This window comes from Marmota monax, unplaced genomic scaffold (assembly GCF_021218885.2).
Source record: "Marmota monax isolate L192 unplaced genomic scaffold, Marmota_monax_Labrador192_F-V1.1 WCK01_AAM20220418_F8-fsc00041, whole genome shotgun sequence".
In the NCBI taxonomy this organism is placed as follows: Eukaryota; Metazoa; Chordata; class Mammalia; order Rodentia; family Sciuridae; genus Marmota; species Marmota monax.
The window spans coordinates 13,826,525-13,852,384 of NW_026695238.1; the positions used below are offsets into that span (position 1 = coordinate 13,826,525).

The following is a 25,860-nucleotide window of genomic DNA, read 5'->3' on the forward strand; positions in this document are numbered from 1 at the left end:
TCTTTGCACCTAACAAACCACCTCTGAAACTTAGTGGCTCAAAACAGTTTTATTTAGTTTTCATTAGTTTTATGAGTATGCGGTGAGCCATGGTTGGGCTCGTTTCTTCTGCTGGATCTGCCTGGACTCAGTTGTGCCTCTGGTCGGAGGACAGTCAGGGTCGTACCCGTGTCTGGTAGTGGCCATTGATTCGGGTCTCCTCCCGTGGGGCTTCACCCCCTACATGGTAGTTCTTCTCAAGTCTCACTGACATCACGCATGCTGTCTTCCCGGGGGCCCTCTCATCACACAGCCAGGGCCTGTGTGGAAAGACATGGACATGGGACAGCTGGAGAGACCAAGGGCTCACTGGGACACCTGCGGCACAGAGGGGTCCAGAACTCACCTCACTCGCTGCCGCGGCCTCCCCATACTAACTCAGCTGAGCAGCTCCGTCCTCTGGGGCACTCTGTGTTCCGAGGTGGAGACACAGTCGCACTGGCCCGAGCACAAACCCTGCTGGAAGCGACGGGTGGACTTCCAGGAGGAAGCAGCACCACTGGGAAAAGTCAGGCAGAGAGACCAACAGATCCAGAGCCACCTCCACGGGTGTCGGGAGAGACTGGGACAGAACCGGGGGCGAGGAAGAGGGGCAGGTGCGGGGAAAGGAGCGCATGGAGGGCCGTCCCGGGCTCACGCTGTGGAGGAGGGGGCTGCCCGAGGCCACTTTTCCTTAGAGCCTGGCCACAGGTCAGCCTGGCACGGAGCAGGCCAAGGACGTGAGCTGGAGGCCCAGGCTCTGAGACAGTGGTCCTAGGGAAGGGAGCGGAGGCGGCCTGACCGCATGAGCTCTGGCAGGGGGCGGCAGCAAAGGCCGCAGCCCACCAGGCCTCCGGCGGCTCCCGGGTGGGAGCAGTGGTGTCTGGGGCCAGCGCGAGAACTGCTGTCAGGCCACTTCTCAGAGGAGCCCTGTGAGCTGGTTGCAAATACAGCCATGAGCAGAAGCTAAATTGTGAGGCCTATGATTCAGTGAGTTCTGTTAAAAACAAAGAATGAATATCCCAGGCCTGTCCCTTTACACTTACTTGGCGACATTCACTACTGCCTGTCCTGGAGGTGGCTGCACGTATTGCGTCATTATGGTGGAAATACTCCGTGTTCAGTGACATCATCCTGGTCACTTGAAACTGGCCATGGTGGGCACATTTACACCATAGGAATGGGCAGGCATCACAGAGCAGAGCCTCCACCCCCCAGAGACCACACCCAGGCGGAACTGGTACAAGATGGTGCGGCCCGAGGCATAGTGTGGGTGGACCAGGGGTCCTGTCGGGGGAGATTGGAAGAGCAGGGCAACGTGTGACCCTTAGGATGGCAAAACCAAGGGTGTGTGTGCAGTGGCCTGGTGGCGGCTGCTCCAGGGGGCTCCACCCACATCTCTCACCTGTCCACAGGTGGCCCAGGCTCCCACGCCAGCTCACTCAGGCCTCACCTTCAGGAGCCAGCCTGCAACCGTTCTCCCAGCTGTGCGATAGCTGAGGGTTTCCTCCCGGTGACTTAGGTGTTCCTTGGACCCCGTCCTGCTGGCACGCTGCCACGCTCAGGCCTCCACTGTCCCTGAGTGCCTCACAGAAGCACACCCACTTGAGGCCCCAGGGAGTGGAGCCGCTCCGGCTGCCGGGCTCAGTGATGAGTCACCACTTCCTGCAAGTGAGGAGGCTTCACTGGGTATCGATGTGGACCCCTGGAACTCGACTCTGGTCCCCAACCGGGGGCAAGGGGCACTGACCAGGGCTGAAAAGGGAGATAAGTGGGGGTGCACATTCAGACTAGCAGGTCTCTGAGCAGCACCCAGGCCGGACCTGAACTCAGACAGTGGCATCTTCATGGGAGACGCAGAGGCAGAGGGGCCCAGAGGAGCAGGGCTGAGCCCCGGGGCCTACAGTGAAAAGACAGATGCCGGGGAAAAGTGCTGGATCCAGAGGCAAGAGGAGAGGAGGCCAAGCCACCAGGGTGTGAGGTCAGGAACCGCCAGCACCATTCCCTGGCTAAACAGGAGCAGCATGGTCCCAGGGCCCATTGGGAGGCCCGCTGACTGTGGGGCATGAGGCTAGACTCAAGGTCTGGCATTGGACACCCTCTGGAACCTACGCTGGGATCCCTGCCCATCTGGGGCTGTTTAGCCAACAGCATGCACACCCAGGGAGCCAGCTGCAGGCCTGAGCACCGTGGGCCAGGCACGTATTGGCCCTGGGCAGAGCCGGCCAAGGCCAAGGAGCGTGGCTCGTGGGCTCTGTGATCTGCCTGCTGCCGGAGCTCAGGCTGATGTGGGACAGGCCCTGGAGGGAGTGTCGGCGCCACTGGGAAGCCCTAGCAGCAAGCAGCAGGAGCTTCTGTGGGACCCCAGGAGAGCCCTGGAGTAGGGGATTAGAGCACATTAGCTCTCCCGGGCAGGGGACTCACGGGCAGGCAGTCCCGTGGCAGGGAAGGAGGCGCAGCTGGGCAGGGCAGACCTTTGAGCAGCCAGGCCAGACTGGAGCTCAGGCGAGGGGTGTTCAGGGTGGCCTGAAGAGCAGGAAGAGGGAGTGGCCTTCCACACAGGGCTTCAAGGGGAAGCGAATTCTAAGTAAGACCTGGAACTATAACCAGAAAGGGTGGGGCAGGCCTGACCAGGCAGGGCAGGGAGCCAGGTGGACACAAGGACGGAGCAGGTAGAACACAAGGCCTCGTGGTGGCCTGCTGACCCAACGGTGGGGTGGCCTGATGTATCTCTGGGCTCCATTCAGAAGTTGGGGTGCTGCTGGGTCTGTGTTCACCTCTTCCAAGTTGTGGGGCTGCTCCTTCCTTCCCCTCCCCCCCACCTTGGGACTCCAGCGCAACGCCCTTCCTCCCTGCACCCTGCTTCAGAGCCTGCCCTGGGGAGTTGCCCCGGGCTGAGGGCTTGATGGGAAGCTGCGATGGCAGCTGGTGGTGGCCCTGAGAAGCCACCATGAGCCGCTACTGAAGAAGAGGCAGAACCAGGTGGTGTCCAGTGGAGTCTCTGGTGGCCAGTTTCCAGAACCGCCTGACCTGTCCCGTTCTGCTCCTCTGAGCCAACAGAATTTCTGCCTTTTTGTTTTTTAACCGATTCTTCGGATGCGGTGTAACTAGTCAGCACACAAGGTTTGTCAGGCAATCAGCTGGTCTCTTAGACGTGGCAGGCCACACTGTTCCCCGTCTGTGGTCACAGTCCACTCTCAGTCACAGTGTCTGGGGAGTTTCAGGCTGGTCCTGACCCTGTCCGTTGTGCAGCCGCCCCTCCCACTGCCGGGAAGAGGGACCAGGAGGCAGGCCATTGTCTCAGGTCCTCGCTGGGAAACCCGCATCTAGGGGTGACTCTTCAGCAGCAAGAATCACCCCACTAGGTTTTCCCGTCCCCCCTCGGAGAGAGGCCTTCTGCCTTCATTTCTGTTGAAGACATGGTGAGGGTCCCTCTGCAAGACTGAAGGGCCCAGAGAGGTGCCGACGGGCTGGGTGCTTGGAGAGTCCGGCTGTGGTGGCACTGGGCTCCGGGGCCAGCTGACGCTCCTTGCTCTGCTGGTGGGTGACACCTTCCCGTGAGGCTCCAGGTTCTGCCACAGATTTTTTTCCATTTTTTGATTGATGTCTAACAGTTGTGCACATTGATGGGGGTTGTTGTTACACACTCACGCACCCACAAAGCATGATGACAGCATTTGGCCAGTATCACCCCCCTGCACTTCCGCGCCCTCCCGGCCTCCCACCCCTCGGTCCCTTCCCTCTGCTAATCTCCCTTTGATTTTTAGGAGATCCACCGGCACCTCTCTTTCCCCCTTTCCTCTAGCTTCCTCATAGGAGAGAACACACACCACCCTTGACCTTCTAAGTCTGACTTATTTTGTTAATGTGATGGTCTCTGGTCCGTTCATTTTCCTGAACACGGCATCATTTCTTTTTTCTTTATGCTGCCGCAGATTTTAAGGTTACCAGGAGACACCAGAGCAGCAGGCCAAACAAACTGGACCAAGAAGTTCAAGGTTGCAGTTGGAGTCAGACAGAACTTCTCAGTAACTCAATCTGCCCCAAGATGAAACACAAAACTGGTTTTCTCCTGTACGGCGGTTTGGCTGAAGAAGACGTTTACTGCCAGAGTGAGGACTCCATGACCACGGGCCCAGGGTGGGGTCAGGCCGGCAGTGAAGGGCCTCTGCCCCCTGGCATGGCCAGGACCCTGCAGCTGGCCACGCCCCGGCACACCATCTGAGGCTCAGGCGCTGAAGCAGGTCCAGGCCAGGTGGACTCAGCGTCACAGCTTGCCACCTTGTAGAGCAGTGGACACAGTAGTACCTGGGGCTCTGACCCTGACACAGCTCCAGTGCCCACCGAGGCCTGTCCCCCGAAGGCACTCGTGGCAGCAAACCCAGCGCTGGCTTTCTTTCCTCTGACACCTGTAATGTCAGGACAGATCCTGGGTCCCCTCTACAGAATCTTAAAGTCTGCTGCCTCTAGAAATGCCCATTGGCCACTCCTGCCCCTCATCTCGACCCCGTGGTGGCCCTCTTCCGAGCAGTCCTCTTGCCCTGTTCCTCGGGCTCCTGTCACCCTTTCAGTCTCTGCTTACGGGATGGAGGATGAGAAGAGGCCCCAGGGACTCCGTCCAGTCACGAGGAGTCTAAGCAGCGAGGACTCTGTACTCTGTCCCAGGACCTCTGAATCCATAAATTCTTGGAGGCCAGGTGGCATCATGAAATGCAGCCCAAACACTCAGATCAGAGCAAGACCAAATGCAATTCAGGATCTTGGTCCATGATGGGACCCAAGTGGCTAGGGACACAAATCAGAGAGTCTTTCCTGCCCCCTCCCTGCCTCCAGCTCTCCCCGACTGACCATGTCCCCAGTCACTCTACAGACACACTAGGGAGTCCTTGCCATAGTCTCTGAGAGGGTTGGAGGGCCTGGGTCCAGGTGTCCTGGTCGGGCCTGGCCCAAGCTGCAGTTTGAATGTGCACAGTCTCCCGGGAGAGCTCACCTGGCATCTGCTTTTCCAAGGGGCCCAGGTGGGGCTGATGTGCCCACCCACACTCTGGGGTCACTACTGGCCACCACTGGGCCTCCATTCTGCCCTCTCAGAAAACCACGAACCTCCTCTGCGAAACACCTGTGCCATAGTCCTCCTATTATTATTATTAATGTATTTTAATTGACCCATAGAAATCGCACCTATTTATGGGGTACTGTGTATACCATATATAAGGATCAGATCAGGGTGACTGGCCTGTCACCTCAGACACATCATTTCTGTGTGTTGGGAACATTCGAGATCCTCTCTATTAGCTGTTTTGAATTTCAGTTAATAGTCGTCAACTGCAGTGACCGGGCCAGCTGTACAATGTGGGCTGTGTTCCTCCTGTCGGCCGTCCCCGCCACGTGAATGTCCCTCTCTCCATCCCTCCTGTTCCACGTTGTTCTTCTTAACAGCTTTATTGAGGTATGATTGACAACAGTCAGCTGTGTTTAAAGTATACAGTGTAATAAATTTTAATATATGTCAACACTCGTGAAACAATAAATGTGGGGAACCCAAACGTCACCCCCACAGTTTCCTCAATCCCTTTTGTAACCTCTTCTTTCCGCCTCAGCCCATCTACAGGCAAGCCGTCCTTCTGTTATTAGGATTTTGTTTGCGTTTTCTAGAATTTTGTACATATAATCACATAGTACGTACTTTGTTTGGTCTGGCTTTCATCCAGGGCAATGATTTGAGGTCCGTCCCTGCTGCAGCGTGTATCCATAGTTGATTCCTCTGTGTGGTCAGTATTCTGCGGTGCAGACAGTCGTGGATGGTCGTGCGTTGCTCCCGGACAGGAACGTGTTCTGAGAAATATGTCGTCGGCAACTAGGTCAGTGTGCCAACAGCACAGAATGTGCTTCCACAAAGGAAAAGGCTAGAATATCACGAGGCCATACACATCTTACAGGACCAGTGTCCTAAATATCGTCCCTTGTTGACTGAACGTCATGAGGAGTACCTGAAAGATTTTTGTCTACTACAAATAAAGCTACTGTGGACTCTGACGTACAAGTCTTTATAGGGACACACTCTGTTTGTCTTGATAAATACTCGGGAGTGGAACAGCTGGTCCATGAGGTGAGTACATGTTTAACTTATTAAGAAGATGTGTCACTGTTTTCCAAAACTCTAGAGCCAATTTCCGTTCCCATCAGCAGAACATGGGAATGCAGTGGTTCCTCATCCTCACCAACGTGCGATACGGCCCAGGGTTGAGTTCCGATGATTTAAAAGGTGTGCAGTGGTTTCTCGGGGTTTTAATGGTCATGGCTGTTGACGTCTTCTCACGGGGTTATTTGACACGTCTCTACCTAGCGCCACCTCTCGGTATCCACCCATATCTGTCCTCTTTGGTGAGGTGTCCCTTCCGGATCTTTTGCCCATGTTCTCTTAGCCAGGTTGCTCTCTGACCACGCAGGAGAGTTCTGTGGTCTCAATGCGCTTCCGGGCGCTCACTCAGGCGCTTTATGAGTAGTTTTTCCCAGATTGCGGCTTTTTTCAGTCTTTCTCAAATGTTCTTCAAAGACCAGAAGATCTTGGTTTTGAAGAAGTCCAGATTATCCGTCTTAACACTTCTACGCGGCTGGCTTCAGGCGATGTTATCTCAGTGACGTTCCTCTGCTCCAGCGCCTGGCGCCAGGCCCTTCTGCCCTCCTTACTCCAGGGGCAAAGCGAAGGAGCAGGAAGAGGGTGGCCAGCAGGCTGAGGGACACTGGCCCTCAGTTGGTGCTGCCTAAGCAGCCCCCAGGGAGAAGAAGCTGAGGGACCCAGGATTCTGCAGGTAGCGCAGGCTGAAGGCCATCCTCTCCCCGGCCCCAGTCTTGCTGCAGGCAGGAGGCACCTCACCCTGCCAGCCTCTACCAGCCCTGGCCAGCCACCAGGAACGCTCACAGGCCAGTGCCTCTCCCTGCTCCCCACCGGCTCCTCCCCAGTGACATTAGGTCTTCTGGGGAGGACAGGATCTACCCGTGGTCTTGGTGAAGGACACAGGTCTGAGCCTCCGGAGGAGCAGCCTCCAACCTTCACAGGCTCCAAGGCCCGAGGGTGACTGGGAGGGAGCTCTGGGTGCCCTGTGCCCTCCATGGCGAGGCGGGCAGCCTGTGGGGAGAGAGAGGAGACAGAAAACAATCACGCCATCAGCCAGGAATATTACTCTCGGGTGACAAAAACCACAAATGAGAAGCTCTTGGCTCACCCGTGCTCACGGTTAATATCAATTTCTTAGAGTTGCCGTGACTAATTGCCACCAACTTAGGGGCTTAAAGCCACACAGATGTATCAGCTCAAACTGGTCAGAAGTCCAGGCTGCTCAGGGTTTTACAGGGTTGAAACTGAGGTGTGGGCCAGTGGGGCTCTTACTGGACTTGGGACAACCTACCTCACACCCCTCAGGGTGTGGGCAAAACCCAGTTCCTTGAGGCTGTAGGACTGAGGTTCCTATGCCCTTGGAGCTGGCTCCTGGAGACCCCTCTGGCCTCTGCGGCAGCACCTGGACCCCTACATTTCAGCACCTGGAGAGGGAGGGAAGCCGTCTGCCACCAAGTCCCCTGACCTTGCTTCTCCTGAAGCTCTTCTGCTGCCAGTTAGAGGACGTATGGTTACATGCCCACTGGTTAGACGGGTCATTACAGCTCGGAACTGGAATGTCCCTCACAGGCCCACGTGAAGGCTTCGTCCCCAAGGTAGCGTGCTCAGAAGTGGGGCTTTGGGGAAGTGACTGGATCATGAGGGCTCTGCCCTCATTAGTGGGTTAATCCAGTGACAGATTCACAGCTGAATGGACCATTGGGAGGTGGGGCCTAGCTGGAAGGAGTGGGTCCTTGGTGACGTGCCCTGGGGAACTGCATTTTGTCCCTGCTCTCCCCTCCCCCCTCTGTCTCTCTCCCCCTCCCTCCTGGTCGGCTCTGCACGGTCTTCCACCATGATGCTCTGCCTCACCTCAGGCCCCAAGCAACAGTCAGCCGTCTATGAACTGAAACCTCTGAAACTGGGAGCCAAAATAATTTTTCCTCCTTCAAGTTGTTTTTCTCAAGCCAGGTACAGTGGCACACATCTGTAATCCCAGCTCCTCAGGAGGCTGAGGCAGGAGGATCACAAGTTTGAGGCCAACCTGAGTAATTTAGCAAGAACCTGTTTTTTAAAATTAAAAAATTTAAGAGGGCTAGGAATGTGCTGTACAGCACCTCGGGGTTCAATCCCCAGTGCCATCAAAAAAATGTGGTTTTCCTCAGGCATTTTGTCATAGTGTAGAAAAGTTGACTAACACAGGCCCCCAAATAATCCACTTCAAGGTCTATGACCTTCATTTCATCCGCAAAGGCCCTTTCACTCTGCTACCTAACGCATTTACCAGACCCAAGGATTGCGTGGACATCTTTGAGGAAGGGGCTTTAGTTGGCCACAGCAGAGCCTGTCACGGGATCCCAGCCAGCGCTGTGCCCACCCCTGTCCTCTGATGGGCACTTCAGAACCCGCACACACAGTAGGAGTGGAGTACTTGTGGCCTAGTCCCCAGAAGTGCTATGGCCAGAGACCAAATCCACTTCAAAATCCCCAGGGAAGAGCCCCAGCTGGCCTGTACTGTGGACCAAGCACCACGGGGGCGGGGGGTGGAGACACTAAGACTGGCCAGCCTGGCGAGGAGCCACCCTGAGACCCGCGGGCAGATTGGTTATGCAAGAAGGAGGAGGTCCGGGGTCAGGGTTCCCGTCGCAAGGTGCCCGTGGTGGCCCCTTCTCGGTGGCCTGGGTGCTGTCTCAGTCACCCCCCTGTGATGGTGCAGGGTGGGGTCATCGACCAGCTCGACCAGGACCAGGTCCAGGCTCCCCCACTCACCAGCTGGCCACCTCCCCTGGCCTCAGTGTTCTCCTCTCTACGGTGGGAACAATCCTCGAGGCTGGGGAAGCAGATGGAGCGTGTGTGTGGAGGGCGGCTCAGCATGCCGAGCCTTCGGAGGCTGGGAAGGACTTCTGGGCACCTCTGAGTCCCTCCATGTCTCCACCCAGCCCTCAGTGGACTCCCACTCTGGGCAGCCGGGACGGAGATGTCCATCTGGGAGCAGTGGGAACGGGGCTGCCCAGAATGCACCTGGCCAGCTCTGGTCGTGAAAAGACAGCCATTCAGGGCTGGCTTGGACCGGAGCCTGGTGACGAGAGACAGGGAGGCCTGTGCTCCAGGAGGAAGGGGCCTGGCGTGGCCTCAGTGTGGGCCGAGCACAGCCCGGGAGGGGGCAGCTTGCTGGGAGAGGAGGCGCCCCAGAGGGAAGACTGCACTAGTGTTTGAGGCCGAGGGGCTGAAAGGCGGCTGTGTGTCCACGCTGGCTGCCTGGCGGGTGGAGATGTGAGTCACTGGTGTCCGGGAGGGGAGGGTGCAGCCTGGGCGCAGCTGCCCGGGACGAGGGGCCCACTGCCCCCTCAAGTGAATATGTGTCAGTGTGAGCCTGGACGGGTGGGGCAGGCCCTGCAGAGCTGTCTGGGCCGCCCAGGGCTCCCTGGGCTGGGCACACCCCGTCATCTGCTGACTGTGGCCACGGGGACTGCAGGAGACCCCGCAGGCAGGGCAGCTGGCTCTTCACCCACCCACCCCCTGGTGGTGCGGTCCACAGGGAAAACAGGAGCCTGATCTCGTGTCCCACTGTGGACCGCCAGGTGGAGGGGGGGTGCAGGGGGATACGGGCCAGGCAGGGGGCACCCAGCCCAAGGGAGGGGACATTGGAGGTAGGGCTTGAAAGGAGAACATCTGGGCAGCGGGAAGCCAGGTCCTGGTGAAGGGGAGAAGGCCAGGTGCCGGAGCCGTGGCGGGCAGACGCAGGCCGCGAAGGCTGTGGGCAAGGCCCAGAGTCCTGAAGACCCGGGGACCTGGGGGTCAAAAGAGGCTGCTCAGGGATCAGCAGGGGCTGGCCAGGCAGGGTTTCAGTGTCAGCAGATGAGGTGGTGAGGAGGGTCCTCCTGCCTGGGAGAGGCATGTGTGTGTGTGTATGTGTGTGTCTTACTGGGTGAGTGTGCATCTCAGGGGTGTATGTGTGCATGCTCGTGAGTGCTGTGTGTCTCTCTGCATGTGCAGACTCCGTGTGGGTGTCTGGACCTGTGTGTATAGGAGTAGTTGTGTCTCTGCAAGTGCCGATGCCTGTGTGTGCGTGTCCCTGAGTGTGTGTAGATGTGTTCCCACTAACACCCCTCCCAACAGGAGCCTGGGGTGCACCCAGACGTGGGGGCCAGTGCCGATCCTCCCCGTGTGCTCCTTGGCCCTCCTGCCCCAGAGGCCTCCCGCCCAGGTCCTGGGCCTCCCTGAACTCTGGCCTCTGTGCCCAGCTTCCCCCTGACTTGGTGACCCCCACACCCACAAAGCCACAGGTGAACTCGGCGGTCCCCAGGCTAGTGGTGGGTGCCTCGGCTCAGGAAAGGGACCAGAGAGTTGAGTCCACCTCTCTTTGACCAGCCTGGGGCTGTTCCACACTCCAGAAGGAAGCGTCAGGACAGCATTTCCCACAGGGCACCGCGCCTTGCTTCACCCTCCAGGGTCTCCACCTTTGGGGTTGGTGAGTGTGATGTGTGTGTGCGGGTCTGAGAGTGTGTGGATGTGTACACCCCTACCAACGGCAGGCACAGCAGGACAAGTGGAGGGTCCAGGGCTTGGCCTGAGTGGAGGCGAGGCCTGGCCCTGGCGTCTGTACTGCCCAGGACCCTCTGCGATGCAGGTTCTTGAAGATGCCAGCTTCCTCTGAAGCACTGCGCCAGCCCCGCTGCTCCTGCTGGCTGCTCCATCTACAGAAAGGACCCACGACCCAGGCCTGGTCACTCGTGGAACTTCAACCCTGGGACATGCTCCTTGGCCTAGGAAGGGGCACATGGCAGAAGGGAGACATGGAGAGTCCTTCCCTAAGATCTTGCATATGGAGGGGGAAGAGCAAAAACCTCTTTCCCTGGGGCCCCCAAGTTGGAGGCACCTCAAAACCTGCCTTGTCCCTCCTCATGGAAAGTCAGGAGGGTCCCACAGGAGGGCCGCCCTTGGGGGTGCTTTCTGTCACCTGAGCTCACATTTCTTTTGCTGAAGCTACTTTGAGTTGAGTTGTTGTCACTCGTAGCCAGAGGAGTCCTGGGCCACCCCTGCTGAGCCACAAGCCTGGGTCTTCAGGTGCCGTGCCCTATCATCCCCCTTGGCTCTCAGATCCTGCACAGAGCACGCGCCCTCCACCGCTCTTCTCAGGCTCCTAACCCACTCTGCTGCCTCCTCGACCGCGGACCGCCGACCACCCCGCCGCAGGCTGGCTCCTCACTCTCTCTGGCCCTGTTTCCTCCGGGCTGCTTCCCTCTTCTGTCTCCCTCTCCCCCAGACTTTCTGCTGGCCTTGCTCCAAGCGACCAAGAGGACTCAGGCCAGCAAGCCCGAACCTGCCCAAACACGGGGCATGGCCCCGGGGCAACTGGGAAGCTACAGTCTCCCCAGCACAGCCGCCTGCAGCATCGGCAGACCCTGGATCCCACTGGGAGCACCCTCACCTCCTTAAAGGGAGGACCCACTCAGAGAAACGTACCCCTCTTTCCACCTCTACCCCTGTTTCCCTCAGCCCTGAATCCATCAGATCCCGACCCTGCAAGGGCAGCTAGTGTCTGGGGACACCAGCGGTGGGGGGTGGGGGGTGGACTCCGTCTGCCTGTGTGTGCTCCTCCAGTGCCGTTTGGGTGTGCCCCTTTGACTGAGAAACCTTGGGGTCCCCCAGGCCCCCCCGGGCTGCCCTGCACGATGGGTGGGAGCACACTTCCTCATCAGGAAGGAAATCAAGGCTCAGCCCCCATTTCCTAGCAGGGAGCACCAAGCAGATGTCCCACCACTGCCCCAGCCCGGGGAACCTCCTTCTTGGTCCTTTTTGGGAAAGCATCTCAGGGCAGATTCCAGGACACACCGACAATGACCAGCTAAGCTGCATGACATGGCCAGGTCATGATGGGGGTGAGGTGCCAAGCCCAACCTGAGAAAGTTCTAGGCCAAGGGCACTGCTCCAGAAGGCTGCTGAGCTCGCCCAGCATGGCACAGGGACTCGCAGTACTTCTTTCCAGGCACCCTTCTCTAACGACACTCTTTCTGCTGAAGAACAGCAATGTGTGTGTGTGTGTGTGTGTGTGTGTGTACTGGGAATTGAACTCAGGATTATTTTACCTCTGAGCCACACCCCCAATGCTTTTTATTTTTTATTTTGAGACAGGGTCTTGCTAAGTAACTGCCGCAGTCTGGCTGGGCACAAATGCCGCAGTCTGGCTGGGCACACAATCACGAGCCACCACACAGCTTGTAGATTCAAACAGCAACTCTTTATTCCCGAACTCACACCAGCCGTCTACAATCACGTTCTGGGGAAATCCACGTTCTCTGCCCAAATCCACCTCCACTGGGCTTCTATCTCCCAAAATATACTGTCTGAATCCCGTGAGAACTCAAGGGGAACTCAGGCAGCAGGATACGCCCTATTCCCAGCAGGAATAATCTTAAACCTGGAACGCCCTACACCCTAATCCCGGATCCGCCCTGGTCCTTGAGCAAGGTCACCTAACTGCAATGTCACTGCAAAATGTCCTATTTCCAGGAGTCCTTCCACTAAGCAACATGGGGTACACTGGCAAGGAAATTGTCATACCTACTTGGCTAATGGCTCCCAGCAAGTAACTGAGGCCAGCCTCAAACTTGTGTTCCTCCTGCCTCAGTCTCCCAAGTTGCTAGATGTGGAAAGCAGGCTGTGCCCAGCTCTGAGTTACTCTTCCATGTATGGAACAGCTGTTTTCAAACTGTCCTAAACCTTTTTCGCTCCGTAGTTTGCTGTGAGCTGATCCATGCTGAGTTGAAGTACTGAGGTGGTACTTTGTCAAAACCATCTGCCTGTCAAAAACAGAAGGTACAAGCTGATAAATCAATCAATCATGCTAATAAGAATGACCACCAGGGACAGCCAGGCACAGTGGCACACACCTGCAATCTGAGGAACTCAGGAGGCTGAGGTAGGCGTATTAGAAGTTCAAGGTCAGCCTGGATAACTTAGCAAGACCCTGCCTCAAAATTAAAACATAAAGAATGAAAACCCATGACTTTATCAGCTTAATCAGAAGCACAGAGCGGCTTGGGCATATCAAACTCATATTAGGAAAACCAGGCCCACGAGTCTATCAAACACACCTGACCACCGAATGAAACAACCCTGTTACTTGAGGCCCATAAAAGTAGGGGCACCCCAAGACTGAACACAGCAGCACCTTGACCCAGTCACCTGGTCACTCATCATTAGCCTTCCCTAGGAAAATAGCCACAGCAATGGACCTCTGAATCTCTGTCCTCAGTTTCTCCTGCACCTGACAATCATGGAAGTCCCACTCCAAGCTGACCTCTCAAGCTCACTCAAACTGAACCATTAAACTACCATCAATCAGGATCTTTGCCTAGAATAATTCCCGTACTTTGACCCCTCTGTGCCCTGAACAAGTTCTTCTGGCTGGAAGCTGGAAGCACTGCCCACCTACAGTGACTCTGCATCCACACCCGCTCCCTGCCCGGGCTCTCTGCCCAGCCTCCTGCGCCCCGGTGCTGCCTTGCCCTCTCCTAACCTTTCTGTGCGTTATGTATAGTGTGCAGCGTGACGCGTGACCTGTGTGTTAGAGACCTTAGAATTTAAGATGGGAATACAAGAACCTGTGATTGTCCTGCTGGTGACAGCTGGGTCACCCATGAGTAGCCTGTGAATTTAGTGCTATTCAATAAATTCTGACATTTTGGAAAGACACAAATGTGTTTGGTCTATGTTAATGACACAGCTCGCTCGTGACACTGGGATTACAGGCGTGTGCCACTGCACCCACCAAAGAACAGCAATTTCTTGCCACTGGTGCTTGTCCGCAGACCCTCCACTGTGAATGTAGATGTCGGTGGCTGCCTGGAGGGTCCATTTCTGCTCAGGGTCTTTCAAATACTGAAGTAAATCCACACGTGGAAGAACTTCACGCTGTCGCAGCGAAGCCAACACAGCAGGCAGAGCTCTCTACCCAGTGGCCACCCGAGCTCCCAGCACCAGCTGTTGACCTCTCTCCAAGGGGCCCAGGGCTCCTCAGATTCTGCTTTTGGGTTCCCTGTGGCCCAAGATCCCCACTTGGTCCCACTAATCATTGAGCCCTGGCAGGCGATGTCTCCCCACTCCTACAGGGCACTGTTTCTGCTGTGGTCACTTAGGGTCTAGATTCCCAGCAAATGCGGGGAGAGTGTGGAGAGGAGGAATGGGCAGCAGGGCGCGCGGCCCCCTCTGGGAGGTAAAGCTGCTCTGGAGGTCGATGTCTGAAGATCCTGAATTTGAGGCCAGCCTGGGCAACTAAGCAAGACTTTGTCTCAAAATTAAATGTAGTAAAGGCCAGGGGAAGGTAGCTCAGAGGCAGAACATTCCTGGGTTCAATCACCAGTCCCACAATAAAGGCAGGGAGAAAAGAGAGAGGGCTGGGCTGCAGCTCTGCCGCAGAGCGCTCGCCCGCCCTGCACGTGTGAGGCACTGTGTCTGATCCTCAGCACCACATAAAATAAACAAATAAAATAAAGGCAAGCTGCCCATCTACAACTGATTTTTTTAAAATTTTATTTTAGAGACAGAGAAGTAATGGGGGAGGGGAGGAGGGAAGGGATACTTCTTAGGGTCCTTCCACACCCCAGCTCACTGAATTAACCTCAGGGCAGCAAGCTAAGGCGCACAGAGTGACCCTGGGGCTTGAATTCCTGCTATTTCCTACCTGATTCCCTCTGCTGACCCCCGACAGACTGCCTCCTGGGATCAGCTTTATCTCCCCAGCCTCTTCCTTCAACCAGGGCATGTGGGGCAGGGGAGATTCCATCTGCACACTGACCTTGCTTGACCACCTGCTATCTTGAGAAAGTCCACAGAAATCTGATGGCCCTCAGGGCCGGACAGGTGGTATGAGCCAGACTGCGTGAGCCCAGGAGTGGAGGGGTGGGGGACTTGCTGTGCTTCTGGATAGGGATGGGTCCACGAAAACCCAAGGAGCCAGGCTCCCACACATCCCACCCACCCCACCCTCAGCGAGCCATGTACCTAATTGCCATTCATTTCCCCATTCTGTGTTTGACCTACGCACAGAACACATAATCCCATGTGACAAACTGTCTCAACTGACCAGATTGCACTGGTGAAAACCCTGCGGACTTCGGGCAGCTCCCCTGGTTACTACCTCCTTGAGCCCTTGTGGTTCTGGGGCATTGTGGGGTGAGCCAAGCATCAATGATAAAATTGTCACCAGCAGCTGTCTGTCGTGATGTTCATCATGTAAGGGACACTGGCCTGCACGCTTCCCATGCGTCATCTCACATAACTGCACTGGCAGGAAATTGAGGTCTCAAGGGGATACGTCACCTGTCCCTAGAGACAGACAGGAAGTATAGGTCGCTGACCCCAACCCTGCTCTAGTCCCCAAACCTGAGCTCACAACCCCTTCCCAGGGACAGCTGTGTCCACCCTTCACCTGGCACCTGAGGAGATCCCACAGCACTGGGGTGAGTGGACAGGTAGGCCATTCTCAGCAGGGCCTCCCCCTTCTGCAAGGCCACACACTGCAAGGCAAACAGGGAGAATCCCAAAGCCTAGACAGCGAAACAAAGTGGGGATGGGTAGCCAGGGCAAAGCTGTGGTGAAGGGGACAGGGGCTGCAGGGACCGGGAGCTGTGGGTAGCTCTCAGTGGCAGGCAGCCAGGCCAGGGGACCCGCAGCTGCAGGCTAGGTTTTCCTCCTCATCCGGTGCTTCAGAACCTGTCATCCAGGGTCCTCCTCTGGATTCTGCCTGGAAGGCTTTCACATTCCCTGATTAGAGCTTAAAACACCCTGGAAATTCCTTTGTACCTTAAATTTTTATTCCCCTTCCAAGAAGCTCTTGAGCCTTAAGGAAAGGGTTGAAGAGACTCTTCACCCAGCCTCATAGGTTTGGGACCAGTTAGGGCACTCTGCCCTCCTTGTGTGCCTCGGGGCAGGAAGGTAGCTTCCTGTCATTGCTATCTCTGGGAGAAGGGACAGCCTCCGGATCCAGGAGGCCTCCTGGCTACTAACCATGGGACCTCACTTGCCTGACTTTGTCCTCTTTGCACCTCCATTTATTTTCTATAAGATACAGGTAGCCCCTAAAGGAAGTGAGCTATTCATGCCCGGGGCCTAGAACCTGGCTCGCCACATTGTGACCACTGAATGAATGTCATCGGCATTGAGGGGACAGCTGAATTCCTCCATTTCAATTCTATGAGCACTTTGAAATTTTACTACATGCTCAGCTCTAGGAACCCATCAAGGAACAAGACCGAACGGACATCTGGCCAATGGCAGGCCAGGCTTTCCTGAGAAGGATTCTCCAAGTCAACTGGAGGGGACATCACCCCAGAGCCTGGCCCTGAGCCAAGATGCCCACTCCCCAAGAGGAGGTGGTCCTGGCACACAAGCGAATTAATAAAGACTTGGGGACAAAAAGGATTTTACGTGAAATATTTGTTAATGGGTGGAAAGAAAAGAAACGGGGCCCAGGCAGACAGGCCTTCTCTTGGTGGTGGGGGGTGGGAGTGGAGAAGGAGCCGCCTGGAGCCACAGAGGAGCCGGGGCCTGGGCGGGGGCGGCCTCCTCTGCAGGTTAGCCAGGGGGCTCTGCTCCCAGCCCCGGGCCCTCTTTCCTCGCAGGCCCAGGCCCGGGGCTGGACTGCTGGGCCCGCGAGGGGAGCCGGGAGAGGACGGCCACCCCGGCGGGCCCCCGCCCCCAGGGCGAGTCTGAATGGGGCCGCAGGGAGGCGCCGCGGCGAGGGGCGGCCCGTGGGCGTGGAGGTGGGCGGGTGTCCCGGTTTCCCACGTGTCCTGGAGAGGCGACCCCGGCAGCCCCGCGGAGGAGTCGTGCACCGGCGGAGGTGACCCTCGCGGGCTCCGAGGTCCGCTCTCCGCCCGGCGCGCCTCGGGGAGCGGGTCGCCCTCCCTGCGGCCGAGGCCCGAAGGGGTTAACGCACCTGGGCCGCCGCCCCGGCCCCTCCTCCCGCCGCCCGGAAGACGAAAGCGGCGGTGGGGGCGCGGCCCGTCCTCGCCCGCCCGCCCGCAGTCCCCAGCCGCTGCGCCCGGAGCTGCGACCCGCGCGCCCCGCTCCGCCGCCCCGGCCCGGGCCGCCATGTCTCTGTGGTGAGTGGGGCCCTCGCAGGGCGCGGGGGCCGGGGCTCGCCGTCCCCCCGCGGCGCCGACGGCTGGCGATGCCCGCCGGCTGCCCGGGCGGGACTCAGTTTCCCCGACGGGCGCGCGGCGGTGGCAGGAGATGCCGGGCCGTGCGCGGCGCCCGAACGGCAGGTGGGCGGCGGGGGGCGCGAGGCGCGCGCCCGGGTCCCCAGCCCCGCCGCCCGGCAGCCGCCCCCAAGCCCCGTCCCCACGCCCGCCGGCTCGCAGACCGCCGCGGGCCTCCCGCGCCCGCGACCCCCGCCCCGTGCCGCCGCCTCCTCGCGGCCACAGCCCCGGCCGCCCGCCGCGACCCCTGCTCCTGCCCCTGCCGAGCTTCTCTCATCAGCGCAGCGGCTGGCGCAGGTGGAGCGCGCCTGCAGGGCGGCCCAGGTGCTGACCTCCCCCTCCGGACTCCGGTCCCGAGTACGGGGCTTCTCCGCAGCCCACAGGGCTGGAAGACCCCTGGATCCAGGGTGCTCGGCGCCCCTCGCGGGGAGGGGCAGGCCTCTGGTCTCATCACCCTGCCCCCGCACTTTGAGGTGACCCTGTTTTCCACCAACTTGGTGTCCAGGAAACCTTGGGGCTCCATGGGGAAAACTCGCCCTATGGGGTTCAGCCTTAACCCCCTGGCCCTGAGGACACCCTGGGCACCTCCACTGGCTCCTTGTCTCTCCCTGCACTTCCTGCTGAGAAGGTCAGCGCCATCTCCCTGCTGGGCCAACCTACCTATCCCCAGGCCCTCAGCTTCCATGTGCCACAGGGAAGAGTGGGCAGACCTCCTGGCATCTGTGTGCTGCACTGTGGGTACTGGGGAGCAGGGTCCAAGCCCTAAAGAGTGGGTTGGGTGGCTGCTGGTGAAGAGCTCTGATTTTGGCTCCAGAAATGGGTGTGGTGAGGTTCCTGTCTCTGAATGTTTTCCCTCCCAGGAGAAGAGCTGGGGACCTCATCGCTCCCCATGATGTAGGGGTAAGGGGCATGGGTCATCCGCTTTCAGGTCTCTTGTCAACCATAGGGCTGTTCTTTTTTTCTTTTCTTTTTTCTTTGGTACCATGAATTGAACCCGGGGTGCTTAACCACCGAGCCATATCCCCAGCCCTTTTTAATATTTTATTTAGAGACTGGGTTTCACTGAGTTGCTTAGGGGCTCCCTGTGTTGCTGAGGCTGACTTTGAGCTCAAGATCCTTCTGCCTCAGCCTCCTGAGCTGCTGGGATGACAGGCGTGTGCCTCTGTGCCTGGCTAAGAGCTGTCCTTTTCTGTTGGTTCAGTAGCAATAGCAACTCTCCAGTGCGCCCCACAGTGTGATTGGGCTCCCAGGCTGCAGAGAGGGTGCCATCTCTGCCCCTCCCAGTGACCCTGGCTCAGAGTCAAAAAATCATGCTTCTGTTGCTCCTGGGGCTACACCAGGAAATGAAAGCTCCTGGGCAGGGGGACAGGGCCTCTTACCTGTCATCTCACCAGGTGGTCCTCCAGGAAGATGGCAGCACTTCACTGACCCCATGCCAAGCCCTGTGTTCTGTCCCACTTGGGGGAAGTAGAAGTGTGGCTTGGAGAGGTTAAGTGAACCCACATGTACCTTGGAGGTGGCAAGGTCAAGGTGGGAACCCCCAGTGCTCCTTGGGTAGGGTGGTAAGCTTGGGAGAGGAAGCGGACTATTCCCTGACCTTTGGGCCTGGAACCCACTGGGGCTGCCAGGAGAATAGCAGCTCACGCTCTCCTCCTTCCCTCCCTCCAGGAAGAGAACCCTCTACAGGAGCGCGTGCCTGGCCCTGGCTCTCCTCGTGGCTGTCACGGTATTCCAGCGCAGTCTGACTCCTGGTCAGTTTCTGCAGGAGCCTCCACCCCCCACGCTGGGGTCACCAAAGGCCCAGAAGCTGAGTGGAAACCTGGTGAACCCTAAGAGCTTTTGGAAGAGCCCCAAGGATGTGGTGGACCCCACCCCTACGGCCTCCCAGGGGCCCCAAACCTGGGACGTGACCACCACTAACTGCTCGGCCAACGTCAACCTGACCCATCAGCCCTGGTTCCAGGGCCTGGAGCCACACTTCCGGCAGTTCCTGTTCTATCGTCACTGCCGGTACTTCCCGATGCTGATGAACCACCCCGAGAAGTGTGGCGGTGACGTCTACCTGCTGGTGGTCGTCAAGTCCGTCATTACCCAGCATGACCGCCGCGAGGCCATCCGCCAGACCTGGGGCCGCGAGTGGGAGTCTGCTGGCAGGGGCCGAGGCGCTGTGCGCACCCTCTTCCTGCTGGGCACGGCCTCCAAACAGGAGGAGCGGACCCACTACCAGCAGCTGCTGGCCTACGAGGACCGTCTCTACCGCGACATCCTGCAGTGGGACTTCCTTGACAGCTTCTTCAACCTCACCCTCAAGGAGATCCACTTCCTCAAGTGGCTGGACATCTACTGCCCCAACATCCCCTTCGTCTTCAAGGGTGACGATGATGTCTTCGTGAATCCCACCAACCTGCTTGAGTTTCTGGCTGACCGGCAGCCACAGGAAAACCTGTTTGTGGGTGACGTCCTGCAGCGCGCGCGGCCCATCCGCAGGAAGGACAACAAGTACTACATCCCCCCCATCCTGTACAGCAAGGCCAGCTACCCGCCCTATGCTGGCGGTGGGGGCTTCCTCATGGCCGGCAGGCTGGCCCGCCGCCTGCACCACGCCTGTGACACCCTGGAACTCTACCCCATTGATGACGTCTTCCTGGGCATGTGCCTGGAGGTGCTGGGCGTGCAGCCCACAGCCCACAAGGGCTTCAAGACCTTCGGCATCTCCCAGAACCGCAGCAGCCGCATGAACAAGGAGCCCTGCTTTTTCCGCTCCATGCTAGTGGTGCACAAGCTGCTGCCCGCAGAGCTGCTGGCCATGTGGGGGCTGGTGCATGGCAACCTAACCTGCTCCCGGAAGCTCCAGGTGCTGTGACGCTGCAGGCCACTAGGGCATGTGCTCAGTGCCCACAGTGCTGGGGCTGGAACTGCAGTGCCCGGGCATGGCCTTTGATCCCCTGCTGAAGGTGAAGGGTTTGGGCATTCTGTGCCCCTAGGTGCAGGGACCAGAGGGGGATCCCAGAAGTTCCCAGAAAGCAAGGCCCAGGAACGCTGGAGCTTCCCAGACTGGAGGTGATCCGAGGAGCTGGGACCCTCCTAGTCTGGCCTGTGAGAGGCCCTGGTGGCCTCTGAGGGAACCCTGTGCTTGGGTGTCTGGGCTGGGCCCAGCCCCGGTTGGTCTGCGGCTGCCGCTTGCCTTCACAGAGAATCTCTCTGTGAATTGCCTCGGTCTCCCCAGGGCCAGATGGCCTTGCAGGAGAAGCTCAGCCCTGTGCAGGCTCACAGGTCCCCCACAGTCCACAACTTGGTGTCTTCCAGGACAAGAGCCCCAGAAGGCTCCAGCATGGCCCAGGGCTGCCTGGAGCCTGTGCCTCTGCTCCAAGGGCCTTTGCTCCTGGCTGTGTCCTCTCACGGCCAGGAGTGTGACCAGCCACTCTGTCTACCTCAGCGCTCCTCCAGACCTCGGCATGGGTTGCAGCCCACCCAACCCTGACGCAGGGCAGAAGCACAGCGCTCCGGGCCCCCAAGTCCTGGTGCTGTCTGACCTGAGCCCGAGCCCCGGTCCCTCTGGCAGCCCCACTGAAGCTGGTTCCCTGGCCAGAAACTAGCTGATTTGGCCCTGGAAATGGACAGTCCTCGATTACTGTGAAGTTTTATTTATGAAGAATTTGGAGGAAGAAGGCTCCGGCCTCAGGAGGTGATGGACCCTTCTCCCTCTCCTGCCTGTTCCCTCAGCCACTTTTACCCCCAGCCGAGCACCCCCCCCCCCACAGCCCTCTCCAGATACCTCCCCACCACACCCCTGCTCTTTCAGGGCCTGAGCAGACCAGCATGTGCCCTGTGAAGGGATGGACCAGGCCGTGGGGGTGGATAGCGAAAGGTTGCACCCCTGCCTCAGGGTGGGGTCACCTGGTTAAGATGGGGGATTGTCTATTTTCTCAATAAAATGGGACTGTTTTTTTTCTGGTGTGAAATCTGTTGCCAGCTCCGTCCGAGAGCCTTTCTGGGACCAAGGTTGCCAGAGGTTTCTGAGATAGCTAGTTCCTTATTGGCCTTGGCTGGTGGGTGCACAAGGACCCCCAGAAGAGCCCTGGAGGAAGGTGCCCACTGGGATTAAAGTGGGGGTGTGGAGGTGCAGCAGGCGAGATCCCTGTGAGCTGTGGCCCCCAGCTGTTTCAGGCATCAGGGTGAACAGCTGAAGCGCTGGCCCAGGGGTGAGCCTGAGACCAGAATTTCAGTGGCTGAGATTGGGCAGGTGTCTACCAAAACCAGTGGCCTCTCTTCCTGTCACCTGGAAGCACTGAACCCGGTTCAGTGTGGTTCAGGGCTAGAGTTGGGGTGACTGCCCTGTGCATGTTCCTTGGCCTGAACTGCTGCCTTCAGGGAGGGAGGGCAGCTACCCAGGAGAGGCCCACCAGGACCGTAGCAGAGAGCAAGCTGGCGGCTCTCTGCCTGGGCCAGCTCGGGAGCACCCCATAGGGGCCAAAGGGATGCCCACTGTGGGCCCAGTCATCCATATCCAAGCCCCTGGGAGGGAAGAGAGCACAGGGTGCTGCTGTTCCTCCCTCTACAACACAGGTCTTCCCATCTCCCTCCACTGGTTTCCCATCAACCACCTACTTTTTGTTCGTGATTGAACCCGGTGGCACTTTACCACTGAGCTCCACACCCACTCCGTTTTTAAATTTTGAGACAGGGGCTCACTAAATTGCTTCTGGCCTTGCTAAATTGCTGAGGCTGGCCTCTGACTTGCTCTTGTTCCCTCTTGTCTCAGTCTCCAGACTCACTGTGATTACAGGTGTGCGCCACCACGCCCAGCTTCAGCTACATTATTTCAGAGCAAAAAAGTTATTAAGAATTATTGCGACAGCAGATCATTAAACCAAGTGCAGGGCCCTTTCGAGAAGCCCAGCCCTGCTGTGGACTGCAGGAGGCCCTGAGTTAATAGTCCAGTCAGGGGGAGGGCAGCAGAGAGGGTGGAAGGGCCGGCCATACTACCCAGAGGCCCAGGGGGCAGTGTGCAGGCCTGTGGGCAGCTGAAGGGCCCACTTAATCAAAGGGCAAAGGGAGGCAGGCAGGGCACATTCTCTGGCCTCTCAGATTCAGGAAGATGTCTAGACTTGACCTTGAGAGCAGAGGGCCAAGGTACCTGGGGGTAGGGCTATCTTCAGGAACCGAAGAGACCAATAGGCTTGGGGCCTCTGCAGCTGTCTCCTGGGCTCATTCTGCATGACCCTGACTGAGCCCCATTGACTGGAAGCCCTAGGTGGGGCAGCCTTTTTCCCTGTGGATCCTAATGATGCTGAGGCCACCTCACAGCCACTCAGTGCTCTGGCTGTCCTCAGCCTCCACCTGGCCAGATATGGGGCCTCACTCACCACACTCTTCCTGGCAGGCCGGTGGGGAGTCCCGCATCAGCATAGCAGAAGGGCAGAGGACCTGCCTGAGGTGGGCTGGGGGGTGAGAGCGGGCACTGCCCTGGGCTGGCAGTGCACCTGTCTTGAGGGAGGTGTGGATTTCTGTCTGTCATGGAGGGACAGTCCAGGCTTCCGGACAAGAGCTCAGAAGTGCAAAAACTTAGGACATGAGCAGGAACCGCTGCTGGGAACAGTGTGGGGGAGGGGTTGGTGAAAGTTAGGGGACTCTCTGCAGGTACTGAGACGCCATCACAGTTTCCCAAGCAAAGCAAAAGAGTCGTAGAAATGCATCCTCACCCCCAGTCCCCCACCCAGGGCGCGGTGAGGGAGCCAGCCTCAGGCCTGTTTGGCTTGGCAGGACATACAGGTCAGGATGGGCACATGGCCCCAAACCTCCCCCACTGTCCCCTGGCTCCTCTCCCCTCTAGCAGGGAGGAGCTCCACAAAGCAGGGGCTGGGACCTGGAAGGAGAATGGCCAGGCACAGCCACCTGGAGCCAGCCTTGGAGGACACCCAGCCCAGATGCCATCCCAGCTGGTCCGGCCCTCCGCCTGCTCCTGATCTGGCCACTTTGCCCAGCTGACCCTGGGAGAGTGACCTGAGTCCCAGCCTCCTCAGTCCTGACTGTCTCTGAAGACAACGCTGACCTTTGTGAGGTCCACTGCTGATCACTTTGGGAAACAAACAGGTCATTCTGGAAGATTCAGGCATTTACAGTCTTGCTTCTGTTGTGGGGTCCTAAATGCTGAGTCTGACACCCCTATAACAAAGACAGGTTGACAAGAGAAAAGTGTAACAAATCAAAGTCCTGTGTGACACAGTAACCTTCAGAAATTAGGACCCCAAGATCAGGCAGGCCGGCTGTTGTGATGTAATGGTCCCCCCTAATTGTAAAATACAGGGAGAAACCCAGCAAGGCCTGTCTGCCCAGATTCCTGGCCTCTCTGTGTGGCGTTCCTTCCCTCAGGCGAGTGGGGAGTCCGGCATTAGCATAGCAGAAGGGCAGAGGACTTCAGGAACAGGCAGGACCCTCCGGAATGAGGGTCTTCCTGGGACAATGGAGTGACTTTTTGTGGCTTGCTTTGGAAGAGGGAGCTCTGCTTCCCGTGACCTGCCTTCATGGAGAGTAATTCTGGTGTCTGAAGACCTTCAGGGGAGCAGAGGGGACAGACTTCTCCCCGAGGCCTTCAGTCTGCTTTAGTTCAAAGCACTCAGCATGCCACTGAGGCAGACTTTGGGGTGTCATTTTCTGGGCCCCAACACTGACAATAAGGATAACAATGGCCACCTTAGGGAGCACATTTGATTCGCCTTACACTGTGGGTAGCATTTACATGAATAATCGAGAAGACTTACGTGACTTCAGGGTACAAATGTGTTCATATTAAGATTTTTCCTCTTTGGTGATTTCACTCCCTCACATGTCCTTGTTGGCAGAACATCCAGTCACCCTCTTGGAGCCCACTCATCCCAAATTGTGTGAGAACTTCAGGGACTTGCTTACTCCAAAGGGCTTCCTCCGGCAAGTCTGGGCAGGCCCTTCCAGCTGTCCCCCCTCACTCCACACTGAGGCGCTGTCGGACACAGGGCCTGCACAGTCCTGTGGCTTCTCAGGCTGGGCCTGGGCTGCCATGTTTCAGACGCAAAGTGTCCTTCTCTGTCACCCTTACCAGCTCAGTTGTCCTTCTCCAAAAGGCAGCACTATGTTTGGGGTACTGGGTCCTGTGGCTCCTGGTCAGCTGCGGCCTTGTGGGTAAAGCCCACAAACACTCAGGTTCCCTCTGTCCTACTGAAGCAACTTCTGAGGTCTTTGGTGACAGTACATGGGCCCCCAACCTGATTTGGGAGAGCAGGGCCTGGTGGAACTGGGAGGGGTAAGGCTATTTCTCACCAAAGGCCCAGGGCTTCATCCGGCAAAAGGCCCCCCTTTTCCCCTCCACCAGCTCTGCATTCCAAGGGGCCTCGAAGAGGGCCAGCCTTTGTCAGGCCCCAAAAAGTCCAATTCCGCTCTTCCCCCAGGGCTGGGGTGCCTACTTGGCCACATTTGCATAACTAAAGGAGACCACTCAAAGAATCCTCCCCTTAACAAAGAAAGCCTGTTCCTGGGTGACTACTCCAGGCACCTAGGCTGGGGAGCAGGGGGAAGCTTCTGGAATCTGCGGCCTCCAGAGAAGGATCCCACAGTTATTGTGTGACAGGTCATGACTGGAACCCTGTGCCCCTCACTCCTGACCCCTTCTCCCTAACGTCTCCCCAGGGCTTCCATTTTCCTCCTTTTTTCCAAGTAACTTAATAATAAACATGGATTTGCTGGTTTTGCCCAAATGTCCAAGATGTAATGAAATGTTATGTTCGATGTGTGATAGAAAATTTGGGGTTTGGGGGGGGGGCTGGGGATGTGGCTCACGCAGTTGCGCTCTCGCCTGGCATGCACGGTGCGCTAGGTTCGATCCTCAGCACCACATAAAAATAAAATAAAGATGTTTAAAAAAAAGAAAATTTGGGGTTTGGGGAAACTCAGCAGTATTAGCACTGTATGGGGGGGTGGCACTGTTTTTCCAGATAATTATTTGAAAATTTCTGAAGCGAACCTTTTATTTCAATGAGGCACTGGGCATGGTCTGAAGCAGCCCGTGGTCGCTGTTGCCTTTAAGTAGCAGGTGCTGATGGCCTGCCAGCGCCTCTCATCTGGGAGAGCTTCAGTCACTTCTCTCCCTCCTGTGGAAGACCCGTTCGCCTGCGTTGGCCATTCAGTTCTTTTCTTCCAGTAGAAACGTGTGCTCTTTGACATCTTCTTCAGCCCCTGCTAGGAGTGACATAAATCTCCTGACATTCTCATTTCTGTGTCTGCCCAGGACATGAATGTACCCTGAAAATGATCTTTATTTGGGGGTTGCTGGGAATAGAACCCAGCGGTGCTTTACCGCAGAGCCACATCCCCAGCCCTATTTTTCATTTTAAGATGGGGTCTCGCTGAGTTGCTAAGGGTTTGCTAAATTGCTGCGGCTGGTCTCCAACTGATGAGCCTTCTGCCTCAGCCTCCGGAGTAGCTAAAAATTATCTTCCAAGCTTGCCTTTATATTAAAATGAACACAGACACACCAGAAATGGAGACTCTCGGTTCTATAGTGAGAGG

General features: G+C 57.6%; 1 protein-coding gene and 1 long non-coding RNA gene across 5 annotated transcripts; one reads left to right on the top strand and one right to left on the bottom strand.

Moving 5' to 3' along the window:
* Positions 1-39: 39 nt before the first annotated feature.
* Positions 40-9,092, bottom strand: LOC124089721 (uncharacterized). 4 transcript variants are annotated; one of them, XR_009226306.1, is made up of 5 exons: positions 8,885-9,092; positions 1,424-1,683; positions 1,065-1,305; positions 386-538; positions 40-299 (listed from the first exon to the last, which is right to left on the bottom strand). It is a non-coding gene; the product is annotated as an uncharacterized LOC124089721 (long non-coding RNA). The 4 variants fall into 4 exon arrangements; XR_009226307.1 differs by having other exon boundaries at positions 1,472-1,773; XR_009226305.1 differs by having other exon boundaries at positions 1,424-1,773.
* A 7,849-nt stretch (positions 9,093-16,941) lies between these two features.
* B3gnt7 (UDP-GlcNAc:betaGal beta-1,3-N-acetylglucosaminyltransferase 7) lies at positions 16,942-21,269 on the top strand. Its single transcript, XM_046439770.2, has 2 exons — positions 16,942-17,223; positions 18,988-21,269. The coding sequence occupies exons 1-2, from the start codon at positions 17,213-17,215 to the stop codon at positions 20,180-20,182; spliced, it is 1,206 nt and encodes a 401-aa protein (XP_046295726.1). The 5' UTR covers positions 16,942-17,212; the 3' UTR covers positions 20,183-21,269.
* Positions 21,270-25,860: the final 4,591 nt, after the last annotated feature.